General features: G+C 49.7%; 1 protein-coding gene across 3 annotated transcripts in view; it reads right to left on the reverse strand.

Moving 5' to 3' along the window:
• The window catches only part of Sptbn2 (spectrin beta, non-erythrocytic 2), a 43,298-nt gene that overhangs the window by 13,337 nt on the left and 7,337 nt on the right, over nt 1-22,624 (reverse strand). For 2 of the 3 annotated variants that reach the window (XM_057777242.1, XM_057777243.1), the window contains exons 3-19: nt 17,989-18,140; nt 17,420-17,593; nt 16,539-16,630; nt 16,329-16,409; nt 15,878-15,993; nt 13,841-13,953; nt 13,566-13,753; nt 10,891-11,008; nt 10,158-10,316; nt 9,601-9,903; nt 8,482-8,635; nt 7,402-8,272; nt 4,698-4,835; nt 3,571-4,327; nt 1,728-1,930; nt 1,287-1,377; nt 965-1,111 (exon numbers count right to left, since the gene is read on the reverse strand). In XM_057777242.1, the coding sequence (XP_057633225.1) occupies nt 965-1,111; nt 1,287-1,377; nt 1,728-1,930; nt 3,571-4,327; nt 4,698-4,835; nt 7,402-8,272; nt 8,482-8,635; nt 9,601-9,903; nt 10,158-10,316; nt 10,891-11,008; nt 13,566-13,753; nt 13,841-13,953; nt 15,878-15,993; nt 16,329-16,409; nt 16,539-16,630; nt 17,420-17,593; nt 17,989-18,140 (3,857 nt within the window). Of the gene's footprint in view, nt 1-964; nt 1,112-1,286; nt 1,378-1,727; nt 1,931-3,570; nt 4,328-4,697; nt 4,836-7,401; nt 8,273-8,481; nt 8,636-9,600; nt 9,904-10,157; nt 10,317-10,890; nt 11,009-13,565; nt 13,754-13,840; nt 13,954-15,877; nt 15,994-16,328; nt 16,410-16,538; nt 16,631-17,419; nt 17,594-17,988; nt 18,141-20,129; nt 22,624 lie in introns of those variants that run through there. The other variant, XM_057777245.1, reaches the window with a different exon arrangement.

Here is a 22,624-nt window from a genome sequence, read left to right on the forward strand (position 1 = left end):
AGTCAAAGCTCCAGCTCCAGCCCTTTCTTACTTTTCATTTTGAGAGAGAGTCTCACTAAGTTGTCCAGGACAGCCTTGAACTTGGGATCTTCCCATCTCAGCTTCCCAAGTATCTAGAACTCGTATTACAGGCCTGTGCCACCAGACAGCCTTCTGCTCTGCATCTGATTTAGCTGTCTACATATACCTCACATCCTGGCTACAGTGTGTTTCCTTTAAGTCTGAACCAGTGTTAGCATCACCTCCTTTCTCTCTCAGTACTTTGCATACAGTGCTAAGTATATATCTGCGGAGCAAATGCAAATACAGAAAACTGCTTTCCGCTCCCCAGTTGTATGTGCTTGAGAAAGGGAAAATGTCTTTTCATGTGCCACACACCACCTAGCAACACCTAGTTCGTATTATCACCTCTAGGAGTATTTGCTGAGGAGAAGTAAATATTCAGTTGTCCTCAGTGACTGAGGCACAGCTGTGTGGGAGACAAAGTCCTAAGAACAAGATTCGGAAACAAGGGTTGTCAGACCAAGGCAGATGGACAAAATCTGCCCCCTGACTGTTTTCATAAAGTTTTATTGGAGGACAGCCATGTTCGTTAGTTTCTATGACTGCTTTTGTGCTGTGACAGCAGAGACGAGGAGCTGCAACGCAAGCTATATGGCCTACAAAGCCTGAAGTATTTCCTGTCAGCCCTTTATAGATCTTTGCAGACGTCACAGCAGAAGAGGCTGTGGTGCTGCAGGTCTAGAAACAGTTATGACATTGAACCCAAGTCACAATTCGGCTCTCTAATATGCTGTATTTTCTTGAACTTCATCCCCAAGCCCTAACTTTACACTTTGGTAATGTGAGCATCTGGAAAAAACATGTTCTGGGGTTAGGCCCCTTCAGCCTATACTGTGTCCAGGATCTGCCCAGAAGCAGCTCTAAAGGATCATCATCTTGTGCCTCTGGCCACATTAGTTACCTTGTCCACTTTGTCCAGCCAGTCCTTGTTGGCTGCCAGCTCAGCCATGAATGCCTGGTGCTTTTGCCACTTGGTGTGCAGGTTGCGGGCCTCATCATAGGAAACATCCTGAGCTGTCAGCATCTTCTCATCAATCCAGAGTTTCAGCTAGTGCAAGTAAAGCAGGCATGAAGGAGATTTTTTAGAGGGGAGGAGTGCTGTGGCAGAGGAGCCAGGAGATGCAAAAGATTCCAGAGGAAGCCATAAAGGGTGTGTGTATGTGTGTGAAAGGGATGGATAGCTAGGAGATGCTACAGGGATGCCAGGGAACTGGGAGCCTCACCTCCTGACAGTCTTGTAAGAAGTGCTGCTGCTCTCGGTTGTCCCGAAGGCGTCCCAAAAGCTGCTGTACTGCCTCCTGATTCTTTCTGTGCCTGCAATGACAGCCCGGAATGAAACCAGGACCCTTAACTCACCTAGAAGGTTCAATCTTCCTCTTATGTGAATAATGACCCCTAGGGGTCTCAAAAGACACCCAAGGAATCTGATTTCTAGGCCTGCCATGCTAGTAGGCTCCAATTTGGTTCAATGTGGCAAGACCCTCATGGATCCTGATCCGGTCTGTCCAACCACTCTGATCTTCCTTTATTTGGTCTTCTGCCTCCAGCTCCCTGCCCTCTGTCAGTTCATAGATGTACTGAGTGTTCCATGTCTTAAGCTTTAGGTCATCCTTTCCCACTATTTTCTGTCAAGTTCCTCATTTGTCCCACCATCCTCATCATACCTCTTCTCGATGGAGTCTGCCTTCTCTTGGATCTTCTCAGCATGGATGTTGCCTTTGGACACCAGCTGGCGCCCAGCCTCCAGGAGTCCACGGATGCGCTCTCCATTGGCATCCATGGTGCTCATGAAGTCTTCCAGCTTTTTAATGGCCACATCTGCAGCCTGGAGTGTCCCTGGCATCTCCGTGTGAGACAAAACATATTCCTGTGTGGGAGAGACAGTCATAGCATGCAGATTCTACCCCTTTGAGAAGACTTGCCCAGAGGAACATAGAAACCAGCCTGGTGAGGAACAGGTGGTCCAGATGGCTCTGTAGACAGGGCAGGGGCCACTGATGTGGGGATCTTACAACACTGCAAGGCAACTGGGCTGGAGGACTTTCACCATTCCAAATCCTGTTCCACCTTATTAGTAACGATTTATTTAATAGTTACAGGACTAGTCAGCCTTTTCATTTCTTCTAAAGTCAGTATGGTTATATTTACATTTAAATTTTGTTAGGATTATTATATTCTAATAACAAAGCATTTCCCAACCTGTGTGTTGTGACCTTTTGTGGGTCACACATCAGATATCTTGCATATAAGCTATTTACATTATGATTCATAACAGTAACAAAATTACAGCTATGAAGTAGCAATGAAATGATTTTATGGTTGGGGTCACCACAACACAAGGAACTGTATCAAAGGGTTCCAGCATTAGGAAAGTTAAAAATAACTGTAATAACATATAAAATATGTTATTAGAACATATTTCTAGGGGCTAGAGAGATGGCTCAGTGGTTAAGAGCACAGAGTGCTCTTCCAGAGAGAGGTCCTGAGTTCAATTCTCAGCAACCACATGGTGGCTCACAACCACCTGTAATGAAATCTTGTGCCCTCTTCTGGCTTGTAGGGACACATGCAGACAGAACATTGTATACATAATTGGTATGAGAGAATGGTCTGTATTCTGTCAATTATATTTTAAATAAACGCTGATTGGCCAGTAGCCAGGCAGGAAGTATAGACATGACAACCAGACAGGAAGTAGAGGCGGGTCAATGAGAACAGAAGAATTCTGGGAAGAAGGAAACCCATTCCTCTGCAGTCTTGTCCAGACACAGAAGAAGCAAGATGTGACTACACCGCCGAAAAAGGTACTGAGCCGTGTGGCTAACACAGATAAGAATGGGTTAATGTAAGTTATAAGAATTAATGAGAAGACTGAGCTAATGGGCCAATCAGTTTATGATTAATGTAGACCTCTGTGTGATTTCTTTGGGACTTAACAACTGTGGGAACTGGGCAGGACAGAAATCCTGACAACACATAATAAATAAATAATTTAAAAAAAAATGAACATTTTACCAGGCGTTGGTGGTGCACGCCTTTAATCCCAGCACTTGGGAGGCAGAGGCAGGCGGATCTCTGTGAGTTTGAGACCAGTCTGGTCTACAAGAGCTAGTTCTAGGACAGGCTCCAAAACTACGGAGAAACCCTGTCTTGAAAAATCAAAAAACAAAACAAAACAAAACCAAAAAAAAAAACCTATTTTTAATATGTTCTTCCTGCTTTTTTTTTTTTTTTTTTTTTTTTTGGTTTTTCGAGACAGGGTTTCTCTGTGGTTTTGGAGCCTGTCCTGGAACTAGCTCTTGTAGACCAGGCTAGTCTCGAACTCACAGAGATCCACCTGCCTCTGCCTCCCAAGTGCTGGGATTAAAGGCGTGCGCCACCACCGCCCGGCTTCTTCCTGCTTATATTGCTTGCTCAACTACTCCACCCAATAGTACTGCCTACCCCTTCCCTTAATTCCTATTTTCCTCGTCTTTCTAGTTGGGAGTAAATTCCCTGGGCTCTTACCTGGCTGCTAAGCACGCCCTCAGCCTGGCGAGCATCTCTCAAAAATCCCTGGAAGCCATGGGCCTGAGCCAAGCGGCCTTGCCGACTCTCCCACATGCGGCCCAATTCTTCCCAGCCGGTTCCAAGAGCTTCCAGCCTCTGTCTGAGGAAGAGGCATTGGGGATCAGCCTGGTCTTTGGTCACCTCCTCGCCCAAGGTCCTGAGGCGGCTGTATTCGCTCTGGGCTCGCTCCACCTCTCCCCGCAGGGCTGCATGCTGGGCTAAGAGGGCTTCTGCCTCAGGCAGGGTGGCTGGCCCTTCTTCAGAGGCTACAGCAGTCTGTGTGCGGCCTAGCCAGGCCTGGAAGTCATCCAAGCTGCGCAGGAAGTCCTGTAGCCTTCGCGCCTCACCCAGGGACTCTTCTCGGCGCCGCATGGTGGCCCGAAGATCCTCCCAGCCAGCTTGCACCTCTCCAAGCCGGGTGTTGATGGCAGGGGCTTGGGCGGGGTGGCCAGCAGCCAAGGCATTTGCCTCTTGGGTCAGCTCACCCACCCGGGCAGAGATGGCTTCCAGATCTCTCTCAGTGCCTGCCAGTTTCCGCTGCAGGGCCAGCACACCAGCCAGATCATTACCCAGGCCCTGGGTGGACTCGATGACCTTGGTCTTCTCTCTCATCCATGCCTGGGTCTCTGTGCACTCTAGGTGGTAATTCTGGATGCTCAGGGCTGATGTCAGAGCTGCCTTCTTGCCATCTGCCAGGGACCGAAACTGTTGCCACCTGTGAGTAGGGGAAAGGTCTACATGTGGAATGGGCTTAGCTTCCTTGCCCTGGCCAGGTACCTAGAAACCTCTTCCTACTGCTCTCTGCATACAACCCCTGCTCCTACTCTCATAAGGGTTACTCATCCCTGCTCTTCGCTTCCCTTTCTGATAGCTCCCAGCCTCTCTGGACTGCCCTGGCCTCTTCTATTCCTTTTATGACTTCTCTTCTCTCAACATATTCTAGTCAGGTTTCTCTCCTCCTTTTCAGCTACCCTTCTAGGCCCTACCAGTCTTCCTTCAACTGCTATCTGCATTACCTAGTAAGTAAATCTGTTTTTTTTCTCTTCAGATTAATCTTTGGTGCTGCCTCCCCACCTCAAGCCCACCTGTGGTTGAGCTGCTGCTGGGTGCCGATGATGCGGTCCTTGCCTGGTGGATTGGCCTTCAGCAACTGCTCAGCAATGTCATTTACAGCAGTAACCCGTGCAGCCAGGGCATTCATTTCAGGCTCCAAGGTCTCAAACCTGAGGCAAGGGAAGAGTAGGTCCCGCATGGTGTGAGGCAGCAAGGCCACCAGGTAGCTGCCCTCAGATGCCCACAGAAACACTGTCCCTTAAATATTGTGGAATAATCTTTTTGTATACTGTGAAGATGTGCTGAACAGTCAACAGCTAGGCAGGATTTCCAAGCACAGAAGACCCTGGGAAGAAGAAGGGCTAAGATGCCAGGGGACAGGGAGGAAGCAGCATGGGGAGTACAGAGTAAAGGTAACTGAGCCACATAAAAGAATGTAGATTAAAGATGTGGGTTAATTTAAGTTATAAAAACTAGTTAGGAACAAGCCTAAGCTAAGGCTGGGCTTTTGTAATGAATAATAAGTCTCCATGTCATGATTTGGGAGCTGGCTGTTGGGACAGAGACTCACTACACTTAACCATGAGGCTTCTGTTCCAGCTTTACTGTGCCTCTTAGCCTAGAGAGCCCCCAACTCCCTCAAAACCAGGAGAAAAACTATCTACTGTAGGGTACTAAAAGACATAGTAAAGGTCTAAAGTCAGGAATACATGTACAGCAAGTCAAATTCAGCTGGGCACGGGGGGGTCCCTACCTTCATCAGAACCTCAGTGTTCCTATCATGGCTCTTATTCTGTAACCACCTACCCATGCCCCGTCCTGCTACTATGAGCTAAAAAGACAACCAAAAACAAATGTCCAAGCATCAAGATGTGAACGACAATGTCTTTGGGGGTGAGGAACACCTGACATTTCTGTAAAGGGCCAGGTGAGTAAATACTTAATACTTTTGGCTCTGTAAGTCACAGTCTGAGCCACAGTCCCCAACTCAACTAGGGGGGGTGAACACAGCCACAAAGATCATAAATGAGAGGGCATAGCTCTGCTCCAATAAAACTTTATTTACAAAACAAAATAAAACCCAACTCAGGCCACAGGCTGGATTTAGCCCAAGGGTTATAGTTTGCCAAACCCACACTATAATAGGAGATCTTAAAAACTTCAAAAAATTTTTTTACTTATATTTCAAAACCTGCCAGGAAATTTGATTATAGATTGACAGTGAGCAATATCTAAGAGTTACTTTTTTATGTGATAGTGGTATTGAAGTTCAATGAAGATGTCCTTTCAGATGGTCATGGTAAGTAGCATACACCTTTAATCCCAGCACTGAGGAGGTAGAGGAAGATGAAGCTCTGTGATTCAAGGGCAGGCTGGCTTACCTTGAAAGTTTCAGGACAGCAAGGGCTACATAATGAGAATCTTTATCAAAATAAATAAATAAATATAAAAAGAGAGAGAAAAAACGATGCCTTTTCTAAATAACTGTAAGGTTTACTGTTCTTTGGATACAGCTTAGGTTTTTTTATTTGGTGTGTGTGTGTGTGTGTGTGTGTGTGTGTGTGTGTGTGTGTATGTACCAGCAGAAGCAAGACAAAATAGTGTCAGGCCCCTGGAACTGGATTCACAGGCAACTGTTAGACACCTGATATGTGTTTTGGGAAGCAAACTCAGTAAAAGCATTGCTCTTAACCACTGAGCCATCCCTCCAGACCAGCTATTTTGTTTTTTTAAACTTGTTTTAAGTCAGGATCTTACTATGTAGCCCAGGCTACCCCTGGAACTTACTATACAGCGCCTACCAGCCTCAGACTTATAGAGACTGCTATGACCTCCTGGATGTTGGCATCATAGGCATACTCCATATCTAGCTTCCAAAGGTGCTATTTTAAGTCCACACATAATTTAATAGTATTATTATATATAAGGATACCTCCTCATCTTTCCTAAAGGGGCTGTCTTGAAGAATCACACCAGAGACTTGCTTTTTAAAAGGGAAATCAATAAAAAAAGAGCAACATTATTGACAGTAATGGAATCTGGACACACGGGGCCTCGTTGTGACATGCTCTCTACTTTGAGTATGCTCAACGTTTTCATTAAAACTCTAAAAGGCTGGGCGTGGTGGCACATGTTTGTAGTCACGGCCCTCGGGAAGCTAAGACAGGAGGGCTGCTACATGTTCACCAAGCCTAGGCTCTAGAGCAAGGCCTGGTCTCTGTGTACTAAAATCAGAAGAGGAGATCCTGAGGGCTCACTGAGTAAGAGCAATGGTTGCTCTTGTGGAGGACACAGGTTTGGTTCCCAGTACCCACATGCCACCATCAGTAACTCCAGTTTCAGAGGTTACACTGAGAGAAGCAACATCATAAAAGGAAGAAGAGGTCAGAGCAGTCTACAGACGCTAGGAAATACCAGAGAAGGAAGCAAAGAGCAGGGACGAGTAACTCTAGTTTCAGCTTCTCTTCTGACTTCTGCAGGCACCAGGCACACAGGTGGTACACAGACATGCATACTGGCAAAACACTCATTCATATAATATACATCTTTAAAAATACACATACTAAAACTAAAAGAGAAACAACAATAGAACCCTATAAAAAGATGGTAGTTATGACTCAAAGAATACAGTTAAGGCTCAGAGGGATGTTGCTGGCAGTTTATAATGGTGCTTGCATCCCTGTATCAGACCCTCAGCTCACAGGTGATGCATCTCAAAGAAAACGCAGTCCTTACCTCTGCTGTACCACCTCCAGATCCTCCAGGCGCTCAGGTAGGGCCAGCCCGTTGAGCCACTGCTCCTTCTCCTCTACCCAGAGCCCACAGGCCCCAGCCTCGCTGAGCATGGTATAGAGTGCCAGGGCTGCCTCCAGGGCTCGTGCACGCTCACCCGCCCGGGCCTGCAGCTCCTCATAATGCTGCTCCAGAGTGGGCACTCTGCCCTGAACTTCAGGTGTATGGCTCAGTGCAGGTGGCAGGGCTGTAGCCTGCTCCCTCAAGGCATCCAGTGTGGGCCGGTGGGCTCGGATCTCCTCCTCGAGGGCCCGATGCTGCCTGGCGAGGGCCTGTGTGGAGAACTCATCATGCCCTACCTCAGGGCTGGACACCAGGCGTAGTGCATCCACCAACCAGGCCTCCATATCATTTGCATCTGCTTGGAACTGGTAGAGGCTGGCAGCCTGTGCTAGACGCTGGGCTCGCTCCTCGGCCAGGGCCTCCAGCCGCTCCCATTGGGCTTGGAGCTCCGCTGCTCGGGTTGAGGCTTGGTTGGCTCCGGGGTGGCCCTCAGCCACCAACTGCTGGCCTTGTTCCAGGGTGAGCTTCAGGGGCCCCAGACGGCCACTCATCTCACCCCGTAGGGCTGTGTGCTTGTTGAGCAGACGGAGGACACCGGTCAGGTCCCGGCCTGTCTCAGCTGAGGCCAGAAGGTGCTGCTGCTCCCGCACCCAGGCCTCAGCCTCACCCACTTCCCAGAGGAACCTCCAGAGACGACGTGACTCTTCCAGACGGGCCCTTCGAGTTGCTGCCAACTCACACAGGGCCTCATAGCTCTGCTCCAGAGTGGCCACCCTCTCTGACACCAGCTGTGGGTCACATGGTCTATACTCTGAAAAGAAAAAAGCAAGCCAGAGGTCCAGAGCGTCAGTTGCTCCCCCTCCCCCTTGTCACGGTCACTCTGGTAGGTCTCCCTTCTGGGTCTAGCTATCACCATTACCTGCCCATCAGTGATCCTGCCCCCAAATGTTCCCGAGTGACAAGCTGGTTCCTTGTTTCCCAGTCCTTTCATTTCCAACTCACCCTCCCCCCAGTTTTCACCTTTCCCTGGATCACAGAAGCGCAGGGCAGAGGCGCTGACTGCTCGCACCCTCTCAGCCTGCACTGCGATGTCTGCTTCCACCAGCTCGTGCAGCTGCAGTAAGTCTTCCACTCCAGCCAGGTGCTTGCCCAGGTCCTGAGACTGCAGCCGGCCCTGCCACACACACATGGCATGCCAGTGCCCGTCTGAGAACGGCCTAGCAGCCTACCAGCCTGCCAAGCTCACTGCAGCGCATCTTCCTTCCACCCTCTTTGGATGGCTCCACGTTACACCCAGGTGAGCATACCTACACACACACACCCCAGTTCTGTTCTTGCAGTTGGTTCTTTATCCTCAATTGCACTTCCATGGAAGAGTTTTCTTACTAAATCCTGCTCTGGAATTTTTATTCTGAGTCATCTCAGCTCCAGAATCATAGATGCCCACTACTGTCACTGTTCACTGTTCCCTTCCAGCCCCCTTCAGTGTCTTCTCCCAGACCCACCCTCAAGCACACCTCTCGCCTAGGAGAGAGCAGCCTGTTTCTCTGCTCCCACTCTTGCTGCCCACAGACCTTCTGCACACCCAAGTCCAAAGGACCTTTTTTTAAAGTATGAGGTGAAATCACACCTCTTCCTTTCTTTGAAACCCTTTAAACACTTTAAATATTCTGTTTGAGTAAAATCCAAATTCCTTGACAAGCCTGCAAGGCTCTAAGGGAGTCACCACAGCTCCTCTTTCATCTACTCTTGCAGGCCACATGGGCCCCACTTGCACAGCCCAGGGTGGTAGCCTCGTTATTCCTTCTGCCCAGAACCTGTTCTCATCAGAGTGCTCTGGGCTGCCTCCTTGCCTCAGTTCAAATGACCTTCTCTCAGAAGAGCCAATTCTTGCCCAATCACCTGCTCCAGTGGCCCCAGGCGTTAGAGCCAGCCCCCTGCTATGGTGTCTATGGTTTTTATCAGCTTCTTTGTCCCTAGGCTGGGAGCCCCACAGGGACAATCTGTCAGCTTTGCTCATCACAACTAGGAGGGGCTGGCTCTGAATTAGCACATGCTAGGAAGAGATGGGCTGAGTGGGGTAGACAGCCACACCTTGGGCCTCCTGCCCAGGTGAGTCATGCCACAAGTGGCTATTACCTTCATCTCTGCCATCCAGTCCATGAGGTAGAGCAGGTCCTGAAACACTTTCTGCAGCTCCAGGTTTAGAAGGAGTCGCTCACGGCGGGCAGCCACCATCTGCCGTAAGAAGTCCCAGAGCCTGGCCACATTTTGCTGCCGTGCTGCGATGCGCTTAATGTCATGGTAGTGCTCAGCAGCCAGCTCTGCAGCCACAGCGTCCACTGCCTGCACCCGGCCACTGTAGGCCACGATGTCTGTCTCAATGGCTTCATGTTTCCGCACCGCAGCCTCCACTGCCGCCAGCTCCAGCCCAAAGTTGTCCTGTGGCAGAGGCAGGGAGGGCAAGGTTGGGAACCCAGGGGCAGTACCTCTGCTTGCTCTGTCTGTCCCCTCTGTACCACCTCATTCTGCCTCACTGTCTCTTCTCCCAGGCAAGCCTTGGGCCCCCAGATCCTGAGTTTCCTGCGTGACAGATACCGTGTTTTATCATCTTCCCGTTCTGGAGGAACCTTACCAGTACGGTCTTTCTCGCATCTCTCCCCACCAGCCTGGATGTGCCATAACATGAGTCTTACCTGGGACACGAGGCGCTGGTTCTCACTGAGCCAGGTTTCCCGCATGGCAGCCTTGCGGTCGAAGCGAGCAGCCAGTTGCTCCAGCTTCTCCTGGCGGATCAGCTCTGTGCGCAGGGCCAGCTCTCGCTCGTGTTCAGCTTTCTCTAGCCGCTCCCAGGCCTGTGAGGTAGAGACTGGATTGTTACAATGGGACCAGGGTAGAGGTCAGCCGGGCTGGGGCTCAGGTGAGTACCACAGAAGCTTGGTCTAGTGGATTCGTGGAATGGGATCAGTGAGGCACCTGTGCCTGAAAATATGAGAAAAAGGGAGAGGTGCCAGGTACATTGTGAATCCACATAATAACTGTTTGCATCTGGATGAGATATGAGGTCATCTATGGAAAATACCAGATTTGTCTGCAGTGGTGGGACTCTGGGGATGAACCTTAGTTTACCCGAATTAGTCTTACAATTCTCTTTGTGAAAAACATAAAGCGGTAGAGATAGTGGAATGGGGACATGCTGAACAAGACAAAAGACTTGAGGTCTGATTTATTTACTGGCTCTGATGGAGAGTGAATGGGCAAAGAGCCCACAATCATGAGAGGACACAGAGTCATGTCTGAGGGTGTGGGAAGTGGCTATCAGGGATTGGTGGAGGTCAAGAAGGCCCTGGGTCACAAAAGGCATGGAAGGTGCCTAGGTCAGAGACGACCAAGGATGGCTATGTGGGGATGTTAAGGGGGAACATGGACCTTGTTGATGTCAGAGATGAGCCGGCCTTCACGTGGTGTGTAGACCTTCTGATTGTTGGCCCGCAGCTTGCTCTGGACGGTGAAGAGCAGCACCTCCAGGTTCCCTTTCTCTGTGAATCTGAAGCAGAGACCAAGTCAAGATCAGAGGTAAAGACCACAAGGGATTCAAAGCCTTTACTTTACACCACAGAACTCTCACGCTGCTTTTCTTCTCACAAAAGTAATACTTTTTGTATAAGCCAAAAGAATGGACTTTGGTTTTCTTCTTCCTTTCTTTTTTTTTTGGGGGGGGGGAACTCAGTATGTTGACTGGGCTAGCCTTGAATCAAAGATCTGCTTGTCTCTGCCTCTTGGGATTAAAAGTGTTCACCACCATGCCTCCTGATGTTCCTTGCTTCTTTCCTTTCCTTCCTTTTTTTTTTTTTTTTTTTTTTTTGATACTGGGTCTTGCTGTGTAGCTAGCCTTGAACTCATAACCCTCCTGCCTCAGCTTTTAGAGACCTGGGGTTACAGGTGTGTATGCTTGCCCCAAGAACATCATTTATTTATTTTTCTATTTATTTATTTATTTACTGACTACAGCACTGGGAGTGGGATCTAGGCCTTCATACACGCTAAGCAAAGCCTCTACCACTTAAGTACATCTTCACCTCTTTAAGAAGACTTTCTGCCAAGTACTTGGAAGGCAGCCAGATCTCTGTGAGTTCCAGGCCAGCTTGGTCTATAGAGCAAGCTCTAGAACAGTCAGGGCTACAGAGAAACCCTGTCTCAAAAATGAAAAAAAAAAAAAAAAAAAAAAAATGTTTCATCATGGGTCTCACCACGTTACCCAGGCTAGCTCTGAACTTGAGCTTCTGATCATCCACCCTGTTACAGCTTCCTGAACAGCCAGGATTATACACCTGCAACTCCAGGCCAGCAGAAACCAAAAGCTCCACAAAAATGTTGCTACCCATGGAAGTGCTGGTTTCTTCCTTAAACAGTGAGGAACCAGTATAACCAGAGCTCAGTGATGAACAACTCAACAGCTGTGACCAAGACCTTGGCTCTGGACTGTCAGGAGCCGTGTCCCCCCAAATTATTATAGGAAGCACCGCCGTGAGGAGTTTTTGCAGAGGGCTTCACTTTCCAATTGTATTGAGAATAGTCTTATTGACCAAGCCTATCTCACATCCAAATTAACTGTTAATAGAGAGCTGTTAGCGGAACCTGCCTCACATTCCAGACTATCTAGAGAACTAGGTGGGTCACCTTGTGACTTCCTGACCAAGGAATCGTGACCTAGCCTACGTGATGGGCGTGGACCACGTGGCAAGACCCAGTGCCCCAGCCCCCCAAGCTCCCCATTCAGGGGCTATATAAGCTGTAACCATGACGCTATATAAGCTGTAACCATGACTCTAATAAACGGAGGCTTTGACAAATACGCTTAGCCTCCTTCCTCTTATCAGCCTATGCCTTTCAGGTGGTGCCTCTCCGTGACCCTGGAATAACTGGCCAGCCAGGCGGGTTACAAACCCTAGACAGAGTAACCCGTCGAGGCGGCTACACTGGACGCTTCTCAGCACTTGGCGCACGGTACCTTCTCAGCACTGTCTACATCCCCTCATCCTTGTTTTCCAGATAAGAACACTCAACAAGCTATATAAGTTGTCCAATACAGCTGCTGAGTGGCAGAGCCAGGATTTGAACCAGGTACTTTAAACTTTGGTGCTTACCACTTTGTTTGCTGTGGCTTATGAAGAACCCTTGTAGCCCACTTCTTCAACTATGACAATCTTTTCATGTCAAAATTCATTTGGGGGGATACTATTTTCAGAGGTTGCTTCATGAATTATTATTATTATTTTACAAAGGTCATGTTGAGGAGTGTCCTTGAGCTTACATCTTTGTTGGAATGCCAAGAAAAGGATTTTCCAGGCAAAGGGCACCTCAAACCATTCCCTTGGCTGTACAGAACAGTTGTTTCCTAGATGAGTATTAGGTTTGGAGTTAACATATTAACTCCAAAAGAGCCTGATGATTATGATCACCCTCCCTCTCTCCCACCCTTTGTCCCTCCATCCCACCCTTCCTTCCTCCCCAAACTGTGCTATATGGAATTGCTAACGGTGATCCTACATGTGAAGAAATGAATGCTAAATACCTTTGTGATGCTCATGCCACTGGCCACACCGTCCTGCAGGCTGACCTGTCGGGTCCAGTTCTGTCTGCTCTTACACTGAGACTACAGTGTGACCCCAACCAGTATTTCTTTCTTTTCTCAGGCAGGTCTTACTTCATGCCCAGGCTGGAACTCAATATGGCTGGCCTTAGAACTCACAGCAGTCTTCCTGCCTCAGACTCCCAAGTGCTGGAATTTGCAGGTGTGAGCCACCACAGCTGGCTGGCAACCAGTCATTTTATCTGATGGACTGCACCGACTTGACATGCCATGACAATCATTCTTCCATGGCATGCGTTTTAAAAATGGCTAGTCATTAGAAAATGTGTTTTGGAACAGCTCTGCTGTTTGGATGCTTCCAGCACTTTGAGCTGAGGGAAATGAGCCTTGGCTGCATTTCTGTACTGCTAAATGTCCCTCCCAAAAGACCGCCCTCATTTAGGCTTTCTCTCAAGAGAGCACAGCTCTGGGCAGGCATGCTCTGGCAGGGTGGGGCCCAAAGGACACATACTTAGGTGGCTTCTCCACAGTGCGATAGGAGTTGAAAGACTGCAGCTGGTTCTGGACTCCACTCAGGGAGTTGGCCAGCTGCCGGTCATTGAGGGTCACAATAGTTTGTTCAATCCACTGCAGCAGTTCAGAGGCCAGGGACTCATATTTCTCCACCAGGTGTTCTGCCTCCATGGCATGGTCCAGGACCTGTGGGACAGGAGACAGGTAAGTGCGTGTAAGACCGACAGCAGGCCTCCTCTGACCCTTAAACCTAGTGTCTCTCAGTGAGGGTACCTTGCCAATTCTTTTGCCTTCCACAGCCAGGGCCTTCATCTTAGAGAAGTAGTGGTAGTAAGTGGCCACGTAGGTGATGATTGATTTCTCATCGGGCTGATCCACATTCACATCTGAGGAAAAGGACCATCTAGGTGAGGTAGACATCAGAAACCTGCCTCTCTTCCAGAAGCAGACCTAAAACCTGACTGACCCACCTCATGCTAGGGCCCCAGCCCTCCAAGGCTAGCACATCTTTTCAGATCCCTTCAGATCAGGGGCTTTCAACCCGCCTAATGCTGTGATCCTTTCACATGGTTCCTCGTGCTCTGGTGACTGCCAACCATAAAGTTAGTTTCGTTGCTACTTCTTAACTGTAATTTTGCTGTTATGAATCATACTGTAAATATCTGCTATGCAGCCCCAGTGAAAGGGTTGTCTGACCCACTCCCCACAGAACGCACGACCCACAGGACACACGACCCACAGGACACACGACCCACAGGTTGAGAACCACTGCTTTAGAGCCTAGTCAATTATTCAAACTTTCTCTTTGATATGGGAACGGCCTGCCAAGCAGAAGGGGAGAAATCCGAGGCCCAGGAGACTTTCTACACAGTGCATGTGATATACATTAAAGCAAGCATTCCTGACCGAGGGACGGTGGGGCAGGAACTCCAAGCTAAGCCTCTTTTAGTACCATCTTGGGGCATGGTCACTGCTGTTGTTCCCAGTCTGGTTCCCAGGTTCAGCCATGGGTATACCCAAGGAGGTAAATATCCTTTAAGACCAAGCATTCCCTCCACACAACCATAGCTGACGATGACATGGGATCCCTGCGCCATCTGACTCGGGCCACATTACTCCTCTCAAAGGCCAGATGAGGAGACTGGAAGCCCTTCACAGCCTTCAGGACACACCCACGCAAGCTGGAACTCCTAAAGTCATCTCAGTCAAGTCACAAGGGCCTTCCCTTTACTCTCTGTCCTGCAGAACAGCCATGCTTTGCAAATGTTCTCCAAAGAACTTTGCATTTAGCCTGCTTCTGTCTCTAAGTAACCAAGATACTCTGAATGACAGCTGAATGACATGCTTGTGATTCTGAACCAAGAGGACTACCGGTGGGTGAAAATCAGGGAGAAAGAATCAAACCAGCCAGAAAAGCTAAGAAGGAACGCTTCCAACAGGGGCTCGCAGTTGGCTCTCCTCCCTTTTCTGGCTGCACCCAGATCGCTCTGCCTTGCAGAAGCAGCTAGGAAACAGGCTCTAGGGCTGGTTTGAACCTGACTCGCAGCTGTACCAGGTCTATGACCTTCAGCAGGTCACCTGACCTCTAAAGGCTCCACCTCTTCTGTAAACTGAGGAGGATAATGGCAGAGGGCTGTCATTAGGACAAGTAAGGTATGTGGCCATTGCGCCACAGGGACAACTGACCACGGGCCACTTCTTAGTGAGAACCAAAGGTTGTACAGCTTAACCAAAACCCTAGAATTTTAGAATAATTCAGAGATCACAGGAACCATAGTTCTCTCATTTTATTTTTCTAAATTTTTATTTTTGTGGCGCTAGAGTGTGCACAAGACCACTCTGCCTCTGAGCTTCATTCCCAGCTCTGGTCTTCTCATTTTGGAGATGAGGGAACTAAACCAGGCTAAACGACTTGAAACCATACTGGTGCCCTGAGCTGAGTCAGACCCACAGCCCCGGGCTCTCTGAGTTGGGGCTTCCTTTATTCATACAAACTTTGTTTGTTTTAAGATAGAGTCTCATGTAGCCCAGGTTGTCCTCAAATTTAAGGAAGGCTGGCCTTAAATTCTTAACCCTTCTCCCTTTGGCTGCTGAGTACTGGGATTGCAGGAATAAGCTAACATACAGGTTCTTTCTTTTTTCAAGACACAACTTTTTTTTTTTTTAAGACACAACTTTCTTACCACAAGGTTGTGACAGTCATTGCTACTGCCTAATTCCAGAACATTTGCACCCTCCACTGCTGCTGGTCTCCCTGGCAGCCACCAATTTGCCTGTCTTCCCACACCTGACTGCAGAGCTCTGACCCACCTTCAGGATCCAGGAGCTTGGTCAGACCGAGTTCCTTTTCTGCCAGATTGAAAGCATTCTGCAGGTTGTAGTGTGCATTACATTTCTTCAGGGATTCAAAATCCAGCAGGTCTGGCCTGAGGGTTCAAAAGCATGTCAGAGCCTAAAGAAAAAGATGTAAATACCCCAAGCCCACTCCTGGTATACCATCCTACTTCCTGACTCCTCTCCCACATTCTTTTGCCTTCCTTCTTTTTAAGACAGGGTTTCTTCTTAGGTAGCCTCGGCTGGCTTGGAACTCACTCTGAGACCAGACTGGCCTTGGATTAGCTATTCTGCTTCTGCCCCCCAAAGACTGGAATTTCCCTTCATTTCCCCCTCTATAGCTATGCTGCAACTCAGCCACTCTCCCAGCCTCTGCTGTGTGCTCCTGGGTCACTGACCCATGTGTTCACTAAACCTGTCTTCTCACCGGTGTTTATGCACGATGGCATTAAATGCCAGCCCATCTCTCCAACTGGTGGTAAAGTTGTGCACATTGACATTGGGATACCTATAAAGAGAAAACAGGGAGTGCTTCAGAGCCCTGGTCTGTGATATAAGGACAGTGGGCAGGTTTTGAAACCTGAGAGGCCATCTCAGTGTGGCCCACCCCTCCGGCCATGTTCCTGGGCCTCCTCACCCTGCGGTCTTCATCTGGCACCACAGCAGCAGAGCGTCCTTAGCTGACTTCTTCTCCTTGTTGTCTTCTGTCTCCACACTGATGTCTTGGATCTGAGAAAGCAGCAAACAGGACTTTCACTCCCCAAGTGGTGTCTTGGTGATCCCAAAGACACTCAGGGAAAAATCACAGAAAAACTGATCTTTAGGAACGCTGAGTGATGGAACAGAACCTTGGCCCTTATTTTCTCGGCTAGTGACACACACTTTCAGGTCCAGGGGATTTGAGGCAGGATATCAGTGGAGCGGAAGTGCCCACAAGTGAAGGGCGCTGGTTCTTCCAGGCAGAGAATATGAACAGGTGAATGGATATTTTCTGAGAGCTCGTTTTCAAAGACAGAGCTGAAAGAGCTCTGCTCTGGGGGAAAGAGGGAATGTCAGAGGAGTTGAGAGACACTGAGATAGAGTGTAGCATGGAAAGTGACAAGCCCCTCCACCACCCCCCCCAAGCAACTGCATGGATGTGCTTCAATGGCAAACTGCTCCAGAAAGTTCTATATGCTCAATTTTTAGATTTAATTATTATTTTACTTTTATGTATAGGGGTATTTTGCCTGTATGTCTGTCTGTGTACCATATGTGTATCCAGTGCTCTCAGAGGCCAGAAGAGGGCATCAGATCCCCTAGAACTGGAGTTAGAAGTGGTTGTGAGCTGCCATATGGGTGCTAGGAATTGAACCCAGATCCTCTGGAAGAGCAGCCATTACAGTGCTTTGAATTCCTGGCCTATCTCTCCGGCCCCTTAATTTTTGTATTTATCTTGTCATGGACCATCAGTAACAGTGTGGGGGTATAAAGCTGGCTGGTACACAGCTCACACCTTAGATAACACCTGGAGGATACCTGGAATCGAAGGATGATGGTCCAGACCAGCCCAAGAGTCAGACGGTGGTTTCCATCCACAATGTCATGGGAGCCCATGTTTTCCAAGTGTACTTTCTGCTCCTTCAGGAACTGCAGTGCTTTATCCACATTCTCCAGGCAGTGGATCCGCATTCGGCCCTTAGTGGGCTTTGGCTGTGGGCGGATGGAGGGTACAGTGACATGGGGCCATGGTTCTCTTCCTTCCTAGCTTTCTCGGCAACCTGCCCCATACATCCCATGATCTCCTAGGGCCAGGCCAGAGGCCATGGAGCCCAAGCAAGGTTACAGATGAGGCCTGGCAGATTAAGATTCCCAGGGGAATTAATTGCACCCAGAGAGGGTGGGAGAAGAAATGCTTTCAATGGGGCCACTGTTCCTGTCTTTGCAAAGCATGGCTCCCATGTAATTCATGTAGCAAAGCCTCTTGGAATGAGATCATCCTCTAGGCACAGGAGCCATGGGGTTTGCTCAGCTCTCTCTAACACCCCCCTGTGGTTTGCTCCCTTGCCAGTCTCCGAGGCTCCCTTCTGTCTGTTACCCCAGCTCACCAGGGTCTCTCCCGAGAGCACCTCCAGGAGCCTCAGGAGGTTGCGCCCGTCCCGCAGGTCGCTGTACAGGTCTCCCACCCGGCATGTCACCCGGGCCAGGTGGGAGTTCACCCACTTGGTGAAGGTTTTCTTCTGCACGGCTTCGCGTTCATCTGCAGTGGCAAGAAGGCGTCATTTCTGTCCTTGGAGGACAGTAATGCTTGAGCTGGGCATGGTGGCGTACAACTTTAAGCCAGATGGATCTCTGTGAGTTGGAGACCAGTCTAGTCTACAGGGAGAGAGTTCCAGGACAGCCAAGGCTACACGGAGAAACCCTTTCTCTGACTGGGTGGGGGCGGGGGTGGAGAACAAGACAGACAAAAAGGCCTCAAAAAGAAAGGATAGAAGAAACTGCCCAGGAAGGAGATGGGGTTAGGTTTCATGCTGTAACAGTGAACAAATACTGGACAACTTACTCAGTGCCTCAGTTTCTCCACTTGCAGGATGAGCATATTACTTCCTATTTTATTGAGTCACTACAGCAACTAAATGAGGTACTGGGATGATACACCTAGTGGGTGTCCAGTGCTATGTGGCTCCCTCCTGGGGAGCTTTGCTAAGGGCAAGCCCTCCTTCTCCTTCAGAAGTGGACAAGGGAGGGATTGTGTGGGCCTTTTAAGGCAGCTCCCTGTTCCAGGTCATGTACAGAAAAGGTAAGCGACTCTAACCAGAGGCAGGGTTGCACAGTTGGCTGTAGTGGATCCAGGCCTAGAACACCAATACCCCAAGATTCAGGAATAATTTATAAAAATTTAGTTCGGGCATGGTGGTGCATGCCTTTAATCTTGGGAGGCAGAGGCAAGCCAATCTCTGAATTCCAGACCAGACAGTGAGATCCTATCTCAAACAAAAACAAACAAAGAAATAAGAACTTGCAAGTTCAAGGGAGCAAGGCAGGTGGAGTTGAGTGCTGCCAGCCTTCAAGAAGGCAGGCGAGGCCAGGTCCCCAGGTCCCGGGTCCCCAGGGGATTCCTAACAAGGGATGCTGTCAAGTTGCACAGGAAACTGATGATTAAAAGCTTCGTAAACGGAAAGGGAGAGAGTACGCCCTGCACTGTGAGTTACTCTGGAGGTCAGGAGTCCTGCCAGTTGCCCATAGGAAGCCCCATGTGGGTCTCAGCCCCAGTGTTAAGTGTGTACGTCACATCCAGCGCCTCAGAAAGCCAATTTCACATTCCTGTGACCTCCCCCGTAAAACAGCCACACACCCATGTTGACAGAGGTTTCTGTCCCACCAGGTCCTCCAAATGTTCAGTCCCCAAAGACCATTATCCCACAGCACACCCAAGTCTATTCCTGACTTTCTCACCTCCAATTCCTGTGCCTATGCCAAACCCAGGGTCCTAATCACCATATGGGACACCCCTAGCCCTTGTGGTGCCTATGGTGACTCTGGACCTCTTAGGGTTCCAGGTCCTAGATGAGTTGAGGGCAGAATCCAGGGAGACCTCCCTGACACTGGGCATGCTGGTGTGAGGTACACAGGTAGACTAAAAGTGGAAACAGTACCTGGAAAACCAGGCACCAAAGTGTAGCATCACAAGACACCTACAACATCCCTAAACACACATACTGTGAAATAAGCTTATCTGAGCCAAGATGAACATTTCTGTTCAGATCTATGGGACATGTGTGCAAACCTCCCCATTTTTCCCACATCTCCCCTCCACAGCCATCCAGAGGCCCAGGAAAACACATAAAAGTTCTAGGTCCTAGGCCTCTAGACCACTCTTCTCTCCAGCATGGCCAAACCATGAGGGTGAGCCACCAGGGGAGACTGCTATGGCCTCTCTAGCGGATGACAGGAACCCAAAAGCTCCCTTTATCCTCATCACCTTTGCACCCAGCAGGGCACCTCAAGGTCACACCCCGTGTGCCACCCCCACCCCATCATCCAGTCTCATTCGGTGGGATTCCAGTTCTCCACGCGCCTGGATTCTCTGGCTACCTGCGATGATTCCCTCTAAGTTCCACCACGTTGTTGCTCAGCACAAACATCTGAGTCACCGAAAGCGTTAGGCATGGGTTTCTGGGCATGCTAGCTCTCCATATCCCAGGTCCCCCTTGACACAGCAGGCTCCCGGCTGCCCAGGGAAACTCACCTTGAAGCTGTTTGAAGCGTCCTTCCAGCACACTGGCATACAGAGCAGGATTGATGAAGGCAGCTGGCGAGAGCAGGACGCCCCCAGGGTTCTGGGACCCCTCCACAGCCTCATAGTAAAATTCGCCAGCCCCGTTCAGGCCGTTTCCATGTACCCTGCCCACTCCGTTCGCACTCATGGTGCCTGCTGCCTCCTACTCAGCCTGTGGCCCAGAGTCCATGCTCCCCTGCCAGGGCAGGGCCAAGAGTGTGTCCCCTGAGCCTGTGCTGGTGGGGTCCAGAAAAAGGCTTCCGTACCTGGTGGGGTGAGTTGTTTCAAGGATGCTGGGAGTTTCAAGGAGTGGGGGAAAGTTATGGGATGCCTGAGCTTCTGAGACAGTAGGGCACACCTGGTTGTGGGGAGAGGAGACAGAGCAGCTCCAGACAAACAGGTCGGACAGTGGCGGGGGAGGGGCAGGCTGTTCTGGAGGCGGAGCCAGTTGGGGCTTGGCCAGGCCCTGCAGGGGCGGAGGAGGGAGTTGCCAGCGCCCAGAGACCTGCTTGTCAGGTCACTAGTTGCCCAAGACTAGGGAAAACCTGCTAGAGGGGGCCCCAAAGCAAACCCCAGCTTTCAGAAGGTCTGCAATGGGTAGACCTCTCTGGGCGTTGCTGGGTGGGCTTGCTTCAGGACGCCTGAACTTTGATCTCAGCCCTGAGAGCAGAGAAACACAGGAACAAGGAGATCCTGGAAGTGGAGCCAGGTATGCTGGTGTTGACTTCTATGGCCTCTGGGGAGTAAGTATTGTGACTGTCCTCCACTATCAGCCCTTTTCCTTTGCCCACCAGCCTCCTCAGTCAACATCCCAGCCCTCATACACCGAATACTGGGCACATCTATCAGATGCCCTTCCTACCTCTTCCTGGGCCTCTGCTTTTGTCAATGGCAGCCTACACTTGTTCCGCCTAGTCATTTAGGATTTATTTGGCACCTACTGAGTGAGTGGCACTGTGCAGAGCAGAGCCCATTCAGAGATGCCTCTTGAGAGGAGCCCAGCCTTGAGTGGGGGATAAACACTCCACATGAGCACCGAGTGGTGTGTGTGTGTGCATATGGTGACAGTTCTGATTGGCGCCGGTCTTGTGTGCACAGTTTGACCATATTGGGAAGTATGTGTTAAATGCTCAGGCATGGTAGCAGTACTGGTTGGCATGTGGCATGCTTACAGACATGGTGAGAGCTCTGAATGGCAGCTGTCATATGAGCTAGACTTGGAAACTTTACTAGGTGGCATGTAGCATGTGCACATAGATATAATAACCACATTGGTTGGCGTGACCTGTACAGACACAGTGACAGTTCTGGAAGGTACATATCATTGCAGATATCATGAGAGTTTCGGGTAGCATGTGCACAATGGCATCAATGATAGTACCAGAGGATACACACATCTAAAACCAGGGAACCAGGCTCACTTCTCCATACCCCACATTTCTTGTCTTCCCTGAACTACTAAAGGACCTGTATGAGTGTTTCATCAGTCAGTTTTCAGTCCCAATCAGAAGACGCCAGGAGAGAGTGACCCATGAACCCCACAAGCTGTAGCCATTATCTGGCGCTGGGAGGGCAGCGTAGAATTTCTTGGGAAAGCTTCTGAGAAACCTCAGTTCTGGACCATATGCCTAAAGGCTCTCAAGTTCATCCTTCTTGAGAACCTGCACTTATAAAAATCATCAAGACCTCCGAATCTCTTCTGCTGGGAGCCACCCCACCAGAAGATCACCCCTTAAGTGGAAGTAATCTCTCATATTGGAACTGGCTGGGCCACAGGCAGGACAGGAGCTATGAAGAGGGTGGAAGGCAGATTGGGTGGGTGGCCTTAGGGTGTGTGGGTGACTCAATCCCAAAACAGCCACTGGCTGGTGGTGTCAGGTGGCATCTGTACTCTTGTTGCCATGACCACCCCCCACCCTCAATGCAGGGAGGCCCGTCAGACAGGTTTGTTTGTGCCCAGCACAGCCAAGGGGAGAGTGCTGGCTATAGGGAGGGCAGGGGTTGAGGTGGGGTGGGCGGGAGAGCAAACCCTGGGAGAATGGGAGGGTGGCAGCTGAGAGAACTGCTCCAGGGAACAGGTGTGGGAAGTGACAGTCGAAATAAGGGAAGGCACATTGGGAGGGAAGGTGAGGGAGAGGTGGATGGGACAGAAATGACAAGCAGAGTAAAAAGCAAAGCACTGTGGGGACAGACACCTGACTCAGGGCTTAGGTCTTGAAAGGAAGCTCATCCACGCAGCTGGGCACTCCCAGGGTTAATGTGAGTGGCATCTCCAAGTTAGGGGAGAAGGGAACTAAGCAATACTGTTCAGTGCATGAAGTTTGACCTTGAGGTTGGACTTGGGGACCAGGCATCTGTGTCTGTTGCTTCAGAGCAGCAACTTAGAAAATGAAGTCAGTCATCCCATAAAGACAGAAGATTCTCCCTTCCGAGCTCATAAACTCACCTCCACCCATCTCATCACC

Source organism: Chionomys nivalis, chromosome 8 (genome assembly GCF_950005125.1).
Source record: "Chionomys nivalis chromosome 8, mChiNiv1.1, whole genome shotgun sequence".
In the NCBI taxonomy this organism is placed as follows: Eukaryota; Metazoa; Chordata; class Mammalia; order Rodentia; family Cricetidae; genus Chionomys; species Chionomys nivalis.